This window comes from Coffea eugenioides, unplaced genomic scaffold, assembly GCF_003713205.1.
Source record: "Coffea eugenioides isolate CCC68of unplaced genomic scaffold, Ceug_1.0 ScVebR1_1663;HRSCAF=2551, whole genome shotgun sequence".
Taxonomy (NCBI): domain Eukaryota; kingdom Viridiplantae; phylum Streptophyta; class Magnoliopsida; order Gentianales; family Rubiaceae; genus Coffea; species Coffea eugenioides.
In genome coordinates, this window is record NW_020862081.1 from 9927 (window position 1) to 19666 (window position 9740).

Here is a 9740-nt window from a genome sequence, read left to right on the forward strand (position 1 = left end):
TCCTTTTTTCTCCCTTTTTAATGCTTTTCACATCTTCTCCATACTTTTCATAAAATATATTTCATCTTTTATATTAATTTGATTTAAAAATAAATATTATCATTTTCATACCTAATAATTTTAAGTTAATTAAATCATAGGTTCTATTTCTTTTTTGAATGAAAAGATATAAGGGCAAAATTATCAAATTAAACTTATTAAGCATTCAGTTATAAATATTTATTAAACAGTATAAATAGATTTAACATTAAAATTTAGACATTCATATATTTCTTTTCAGTGCTTAAAATTCAGCAAATTAATTATTTCAATATTCAAATTTCAGAATTCAGGCTTCAGAATTTAGATTCAGCTTTTATCAAATGGAACCTAAGAAAGAGAGATTAAATTGGTATTTGCAATAATGTGGGCAGTCTTGCCGCTGTTTCCTTTTTCTATTTTTTCTTTAATATTGCACCCTCAAATTTGATAATGGATTGATACTGCCTAATTTGGTCTATAATGCGATTACCTAGTTTTGGATTTTTTTTTCATGGTGATAAATACTTATAAGCATACCAAACATCATATATGTGTATCAACAACACTAGTTATACCCACCAAGGTTGGTAAAACTCATCAACCAGACAGATGGTTTTTTGGTAAAACTCATCAACCAGACAGATGGTTTTACATTTTACTAGAATAGGTTTAGTCTTTAAATTAATAATTTTGCCTTGGTTAGTCTCTAAATTGTCGATTTTTAACCAATTTGATTCTTTTAATCCATTGAATGAGTATCTGGTGATTTCTTTATTATTTGTGTAAACATGTAATCATGTTCAATTCTGAAAAATATTGAAAAGTTCACAGAATGGATTGAACCAATTAAATAAGGATTAGTTACATATGAACCCCTATAATTTTGTATAATGCCAGATGAGCTCCTAAGATTTCAAAATAGCATATAACCCCCTGTTATTTAATGAAAAGTGAAAATGAACGAAATGTATAACCAGTTATGACTATTAGACTACATGCACTCTAAAAATCTATGTGATAAAATAATAATATCGAGTTAATTCTCTTATTATTTTCATAAATATCCACTTTATCCGCTGTAATTTTTACTTTTATCCACATAAACCCTCTATAGTTTTGTACAAGTGGTTAAGTTGTTGTTTGATTTCGTATTTAAGTAAGTGCACTAATGGCATTTCAGTAAATGACATTGCATAGGCTATTTCCCATTAAATTTACAATTTACATGAAACCAGAGAGGAATGGAAGTTATTAGTAATTTACCCATTCAATAATGAAGAACCCGAGTGAGAAACGCGTTTTTTCTTTTCTTTGTTTTGGAGGTTGCATAACTTGCATTTTGGGTTTGGGTATTGGGACCACTTTACAAATTAAGGTTGACAAGCTAACAAAATTTTCGTCCAAAATGTCTAACAGTTTAATTCGATCACTCAGGTTTGATTGCACATTTCTCTCTCTCTCTCTCTGTATATATATATATATATACACACACACACACACATGTATATCCCTAAACTACATCTACATCCCATAATCCCTCCTTTTCTTTAACATTCTTCAAGTCATAATGGAAACTAATTGGAATACGGAGGCTCTAGAGTTCATTGAAGAGGTGACCAAAAATGCTGGTCAAGTCCAGAAGATGGTCTTGGCAGATATACTAAAACAGAATGCTGAAACTGAGTATCTACAACGATTCAATCTTGATGGTGCAACTGACACTAAGACATTTACATCCAAAGTTCCATGTATTACTTACGAGGATATTCGGCCTGAAATTCAGCGTATGGAAAACGGTGATCGTTCCGCCATCTTGACAGCTCTACCTGTTTCTGAATTTTTGCTCAGGTGAATTTTGTTACCTATATACACCATAGGTTCTTCAAGAATTTTTTTTTCACTGTTTGATATGCAAACCAGTTTCCTTAAAAGACTGCTAGTAAATAATTTTTTCATATTTGATTAGTTAAAGTTAAGCACCTTCTTGAATTTTTTTGTACTTAGCCACAAATTTTTAACTTTTTCAGCTCTGGGACGACGACATCAGGTAAAAGAAAACTGATCCCTATGCCCGAAGAAGAATGGAATCGTCGTCAGGTTCTATCAAGTCTTCAGATGCCAGTCATGAACACGTAAGACAAATTAATCCATTAAAGTCATGTATAGAAATGCCAGTCATGTATATATGTATGTATGCATGCATGTGTATATATATATATATATGTATGTATTTATTTATTCCTCCATAAGACAGCTATGTTCCAGATTTGAACAAGGGAAAAGGGCTGTATTTCTACTTTTCATGGCCAGAGACAAGGACCCCAGGAGGACATATGACACTAACAGCCCTTGCTAAATACTACAGAAGTGAACACTACAAGAACCAAAGACGTGATCCCTACACCCAATACACAAGCCCCTATGAAAGTGTCCTGTGCACAGATTATGTCCAAAGCATGTATGTCCAATTGCTGTGTGGGCTCTATCAACGCAAACAAATCAACCGGGTTGGTGCTTCTTTGGCTTCAGCACTACTCCGAGTCATTAAGTTTTTTGAACTCAATTGGCAAGATTTGGTTCATGACATTAGAGTTGGATCACTCAATCCCAAAATAACTTACGAGCCACTTCGAGAATGCATGGCTCGAATCATGAAATCCGATCCAGAACTTGCAGATTTTTTAACCAGTGAGTGCTCTGGAGAGAATTGGGAAGGAATTATTCAAAGAATTTGGCCTAATGCAAAGTATCTCGAAACTTTAATCACTGGTTCAATGATCCAATATGCTACCTCCCTCGATTATTATAGCGGCGGGCTACCCATTTCAACTGCCAAGTATGCATCCTCTGAGTGTTGCTTCGGAATTAACCTCAATCCCATATCCAAACCCGAAGACGTGTCATTTACTTTCATGCCAAACTTAGCCTATTTCGAATTTATACCGCAGGAACATCATTCTTCCAAGATGGATATCGGTAATAGTACTGTTACAACTCCTGACCTTATTGATCTTGTGGATGTAGAAGTTGGCAAGGACTATGAAGTCGTGATTACTACATATGCCGGATTGTACAGGTATCAAATGGGCGATATACTTAGAGTAACAGGATTTCACAATTCGGCACCAAAATTCAAGTTCTTGAGGAGGAAAGGTGTGCTATTGAGCATTGAAGGGGATAAAACAGATGAGGTTGAGTTACAAATGGCTATGGATAATGCATCCCAAATTCTCCAAGCATACAATGTAAGCTTGGTTGATTATACGAGTCATGCAAGTAAAAAGATAGCTCCAGGGCATTATGTTATATATTGGGAGTTGTCAGTTAAGGACTCGGACAAGAATGTACAAAGTGATGAGGCTATCAGCCGTTGCTGCCAAACAATTGAGAACTCATTCAGCTTAATATACAAACAATATCGAGTACACGGAGCAATTGCACCACTGGAAATTCGTGTGTTAAAGAATGGTACATTTCAGGATCTTGTGGAGTTTGCTGTCTCTAGAGGGGCTTCTATTGGTCAATATAAGGTGCCTAGATGTGTAGAAACTGGACCAGTCTTGGAGTTTCTTGATTCGAGAGTAATTTCCAGTCATTTCAGCCCATGTCTGCCTTCTCTGGCTTCAGAAGAATCTGAAGAGTGACTCGTGGATATTAGAAAAAATATGTAGCATTTCTTATTGTTTCTTTACTGTCAAAGTGTACTATTTTGGAGCTATTAATCCTAATATCATGGGTGACCTTCCTAGTTACTAGATCAACCTGCTATAATAATTTCATAAACACCTAGAGAAGAGAATAATACTGGTGTCAACTCACTTTTCCTTGCTTAAAATTACAAGGAACCAAGTGCCTGAATTTGTTGTGTAGACTTGTCATGGCTTTTATTAACATCTCTTCTTGAAATGATTCTGCGTAGACATGATATTCTATTCACAAATTGTAAGGTGGGATTGAAATTCAAATCATGTACCTACAATTGAAGGATGTCTCTAATGTTCATTATAAGTTTAATGTGCTTATGATGTTAATATTCATTCCACTTTATTAATTTGACAATTTATCCTACGGCATGTGTGAGTTTTGTGTCATGTATACTATTCTTAACGGTTAAGCCTAAAGAGAAAACATTGGGTGCTGTCCATTGGTGATCAGACCTAAGTTTATTTTATGTCCAAAGTTTAGGTTCTAGGTTTGACTTTGCTAGCTTTTATTAGAAGACTACACCAGTCGGCCATTCTCTTTCAAAGTTAGTTGATTAAAAAAGATGATTAGACAGCCAGCGAAAGTTTCAAGAATCAGAATCACCTCTTACGATATTTGGTGCTAATTAAACTTCAGTTTTGATTCTCATAGCAAGAGTGGTTGAAAGTAGGGATTTTCTGAGTGTAAGTTTGTAATTCTTTCTCATAAAATAAAATGCTAAAATTTTTCCATACAACTTTTGCTAAAACTCAACAGAGGTCAGAGAATTTTCAATAAATGTTAAGCTAACGTATTAATTGCCACCAACTTGAATAAATTTTCTCTTTTGCTCCTTTGTTAGCTGACCAAGTCACGTTGTTATTATTTTTTCATTTTTGGTACAACATCCAAGCCAATTTCAAATTTGTTAAATAGGGGACGGGAAATAAATTATTTAAACCTTTTTCTACTAAAATTGTTTTAATCCTTAATTTACATTTTAGCTAAGTTAGGCCCTATTTGATAACTCAATTCAGCACTTGAATTGAATGGATTTAAATTTTAATATGTTTAGACACGTTTGATAATCAAAAATTGAAAATCCGAGTTAATTAAACGGTACTGAATTTCATAGGCAAAACTTGTTTCAAAAAATAAGCGATAAACTATTTATTTATTACTGAATCTAATATATACTTAAATGTATCTAATTTTATACTTAACAATTCAGTAATTTAATGGATTCAAACTTTAAATTTCAGTTTTCGAGTTTTAGTTTTATCAAACGCACATCTTGGAACTATCATTTTTAATTGATTTAGTCCTTTTAACCAAAATACATCAAAATTGAATTCTTTTTTACCAACAACAACCTTCAACTTATAAACTATCCTCATCACTTACTCAACGATTAAGTCTTTTATAATCAATAACTAATACAAAAGGAACAGAAGCACTGTGGCGCCCCAACCACCCCACCTCCCCTTGGGAAGGGGGTAGCAGAACACTTGTCTGGGTCTCGCCAAGACTCAATTTGCAAACTTAATAGAAGTAAATATTACTTCAAAGTTTCAACAAGGTAAACTCTTACAGCCTTAGAATAGCAAATACAAACCTTTACATGTACAAAAGTTGCCTACCCATAAGAAGTTAGATCAACTTAATACTCAAAATAGCTCCAGAAGCATTCAACTACCAAAAAATATCTACACAGCTCCAACTCCCAAGTAAACTCCTGCACTTCCGGCGTATACCTTACACAAAATTTTGCAGAAAACATTTCAAAAGGACAGTGAGCTAAAGGCTCAGTGAGGCCATGATGTGTGTGAGCATGGTTTCATAAATAATTTTCAAACTCAAAGATTAGTATTATTAAAAAAAAATAACTGTATGTATTCTCAATACTACTATGTGTAGTATTATGGTAAGTTTTTACAAAAAATGAACACCCATAATTCACATAGTACATATGAATAGACTAATCTACCAGAAGCGATACAATTCAGTTTTTGGCATGATAACGGTGTTATGCATCAATAGACAATAGTATCAAGAACAGTAACAAGGCGCAACCTCCTTATCACAACATGTGCGCTCTTGATCCCAAACACTCCACCGTATCGGTTTATATCAGTTTCAGTAAATGCGCGCATCAATCTCGGCACAAACATGTAGAAGCCCTTATGCACCTACATGTCGGGTTGCTTTGTCAAGATAGCCAAAACCAATCGACTAAGTCCATTACCAGCTCATAGCATTTTGACTAAACTTGACATGGGCCCTAGTAACAACAACAGTCAGCAATGGTACCATGTTTAGCAATAATCACGGCGACCAGAGTATAAATCAATACAAATTTAAACACCAATTTAGTAACGAGTGAACCACATTCTAGATGCACAGAAATTTCATCACCAAAAACATGCATTTGGCAGTATAATAATAATATTTTATTTTTGAAAAACTGACTTTTTGGACACTCACACTTTAGTTGTTCCTTTTCTTTTCACAGTTATTCCTCTATGTTTGTTCAATTACAACTTGCCACAACATGAATCAGAGTTCAATTTCAAAAAAACAAGTCCTAAAACCCAAGTCAAGCTTAGATTCCTTAATTAGGATCAGAACCTACTGGAAAATAACAGAAACAAAGTATCATTAAACCATGAGCATCTCAACTACAAGTAGAGTTGATTTTCAGCTGACTTTAGAGCTGCACCAAATTCTTTATATCTAGAACTAGGGCCAAATATTTACACTCACAACAAGCCCTAAAAATCTAGTTTATAACGCAACCAACGGTGGTCAACCCCAACTTTCCTACACCAAGTTATGGCCAATTTCCCAAGGCTGCTCAAGGATGACTGTAAAATCTGCTGCTATAGTACTCAAATAAACTAATACAACTCAAGCTATATTTGCCAAAAAACTGTAAAATTTGTACCTTTAGAAACTAGACTCAGGGCACTACAAATCTCCAGAGATGTCATTCTGCGATTCAGACCATAAGTGGGTCTAAATCCAGTCACAATTCAATACAGTTTCCTGGAATAACCTGTTCAGAGTTCCATTTTCAGCTAAGTTGTCGGATTTTCTGGCATTTATGGACAGAGAAGCAGAGCTAGATTTTTATACCTTTGGAAAGCTCTTTGAGTTTATTTCCAAACGCAATTGACGATTCTTAAATCTGACTTTTCTATACCAAGTTATAGCCAATTTTCCACAACTGGTCAAAGCTGACTGAAACCGCTGCGGCAACGGTTCTGAATGCTATGTCTTGTTCACGAATTTCATAGTTCTATTTCATTCAGAATTCCAAAATTTTCAATCAAAAACCCATATAAAAACACCTATGTGGGTAGTATACCAATTACTTGGCAAATTAGTGAAAATTTCTCATCTAATGTGGAACATCTCCTTACGGTCCAGAAGCCACCCGTTGCTCCATTCCAGGAATGATTTTCAGTTAGCTTTGGAGATAAACTGGGTTCAATATGTTGACGCGAGCAATTTAAGGAGCAAAATCTGCTGTCAAATTTGGCAGATTGTGTAAATATTTCATTTCCTTATTTGTAATTAATTGTCTTATGTTTAGGCTGTAATATAGGATCTTGATGTACCCCAATTAGTATATATATAGGCTGTAATAGCTTAAAAGAATATAAATGAGAACGATTCTCTATCATCTTTTCTACATGGTATCAGAGCAATACCTAACGTAGAAACAGATTTTTTTTTACTCTGCAACTATGAATGAAACAAACCCCTCCTCTTCTATTATTCCCCATGAATCTCGAATCATTGTCCAAGACAATACTCCTTTTCCATCTGGAATCATCTTAGATGATACGAATTTTCCGTTATGGTCACAGCTTATGGAGATGCGTATTGGAGCTCGAAACAAATCTGGATTCCTTACAGGGACAACTCCGAAACCTGCTGCAGATGACAAGCAATTGGAAGCCTGGCTTATTGATAATAACCGGGTTAAGAGTTGGCTTATTGACTCTATGAGTCCACTCTTGATGCAGCGATTCATCCGTCTTCAAACCACCAAAGAAATATGGGAAGCAGTTGCAAAGACGTTCTATGACGGCTCGGATGAAACGCAACTCTTTGAACTGAATCGGAGATCATTTACTACTCATCAAAGTGGTAGACCCTTATCTGTATACTACAATGAACTGATTGGCATATTTCAGGAAATTGATGCTCGTGTTCAAACACAAGAAAATAATGCTGCTGTAATCATATCGCTGCACAAACATATGACTCGACTTCGAGTTCATATTTTTTTGGCTGGCCTTGACCCAGAATTCAATCAAGCTCGAAGTGAAATTTTGAGAAAAGATCCACCTCTGGATCTTGAGTCATGCTATGCATATGTTCGCAAGGATCACAACCAGAGACAAACTATGGAGGAACCTAAAGTTCAATCAGATGGCATGGTTCACTTGACTGCCCGCACGCGCCCTGCAAATGCCCAACAAACTAAAGGAAAAAAATCTGGCACTAAAGGAAACAACTATACTTGCACTCATTGTGGTGAAGAGGGACATTCCCAACAACGGTGCTATGAAATTATTGGGTATCCTGAATGGTGGGATTTTACAAAGAAACCTCGGAAGAAAATTGGACAAGCTGCCGTTACTACCACAACAGATGAGGAAGTGATTGCATCTACTTCAAACACAGCTTCAACACATGTTGCCAAGGCTGGTAATCCAGGTCTGCCCAAAACTAATCTTACTATGAATGATACATGGATTATTGATACAGGAGCTACTGACCACATGACAAATGATTCTACCCATCTTTCCTCTATTCGTTCTTCAACTCAACCTCACATACTCACTGCTAATGGAGGAGTTGCACCCGTTACTGGCGAAGGATCAGTACATGTGTCAAATTCCATTAATCTTGATACTGTGCTTGTAGTCCCTTCTCTTTCGTCCAAACTTTTATCTGTTAGCAAAATTACAAAAGCCTTGAATTGTACTGTATATTTTTGGCCTGATAAATGTCTTTTTCAGGACATTGCAACACAACGGACTGTTGGCTATGGTATTAGACGTGGGAATTTTTACTATCTTGATTTGGTCACTACAAACAATCAGATACCTGGTCAAGCAAATAAGATCGAAGAGAGTCAAGGAAACAAAGATATGGCATGGTTGTGGCACCGTCGTCTTGGTCATCTATCATTTAATTATCTTCGCAAGTTGAAACCAAGTTTGCTTTTACATACAAATTCTAAGTTTCATTGTGACATTTGTGAAATGGCAAAGAGCCATCGAATTCCTTATCTACCTAGTTATAATAAGAGTACTACACCTTTTATGACTATCCACTCTGATGTTTGGGGACCTGCTCAAGTTCCTACTTTGTCTGGTGCTCGTTATTTTGTGACATTTATTGATGAGTGTACTCGTATGAGTTGGATCTCTCTCCTAAGAAACAAGGGAGATGTTTGTTCTGTTTTCCAGGATCTATATAAAATGGTGGCTTCTCAGTATCAATGTCGAATTCAAGTTCTTCAATCTGATAATGGTGGGGAGTATATAAATTCTGATCTGGAGTTTTTTTGTCAAGAAAATGGCATTCGACACCAAACCTCAGGTACTGGTACACCGCAACAAAATGGTTTGGCAGAACGAAAGAATCGCCAAATACTTGAGGTTGTTCGCGCGTCCTTGTTTGGAATGAACGTGCCTCGAGAGTATTGGGGCGAAGCTGTTCGCTCTGCTGCATACCTTATCAATCGGACTCCATCACGAGTCATTGATTTCAAAACTCCATATCAAAAACTCCATGAACCTGTCCAAGCATCAATTGGTTCAAATCTGGAACCACGTGTGTTTGGTTGTACTGCATATGTCCACCAGGTTACAGGCAAGCTAGATCCACGTGCTATCCGCTGCATATTTGTTGGATACGCAGATTTCAAAAAAGGATATCGGTGCTATGATCCTAATAAAAACAAAAATTTGTATGTACTTCGAGATGTTACTTTTCAATGAAAGATCTTTCTTTTT

At 35.7% G+C, this 9740-nt stretch overlaps 1 protein-coding gene across 1 annotated transcript; it reads left to right on the forward strand.

The window, feature by feature from the left end:
* The first annotated feature begins 1588 nt into the window (after positions 1-1588).
* Positions 1589-3665, forward strand: LOC113755727 (probable indole-3-acetic acid-amido synthetase GH3.1). The gene is made up of 3 exons (XM_027299638.1): positions 1589-1869; positions 2049-2153; positions 2276-3665. The coding sequence occupies exons 1-3, from the start codon at positions 1589-1591 to the stop codon at positions 3663-3665; spliced, it is 1776 nt and encodes a 591-aa protein (XP_027155439.1).
* Positions 3666-9740: the final 6075 nt, after the last annotated feature.

Coding starts and splice junctions, on each gene's coding strand:
- LOC113755727 (XM_027299638.1), top strand. CDS start 1,589: ATGGAAACTAATTGGAATACGGAGGCTCTAGAGTTCATTGAAGAGGTG. Junction 1,870..2,048: donor GTTTCTGAATTTTTGCTCAG/GTGAATTTTGTT, acceptor TAACTTTTTCAG/CTCTGGGACGACGACATCAG. Junction 2,154..2,275: donor CAGATGCCAGTCATGAACAC/GTAAGACAAATT, acceptor TCCATAAGACAG/CTATGTTCCAGATTTGAACA.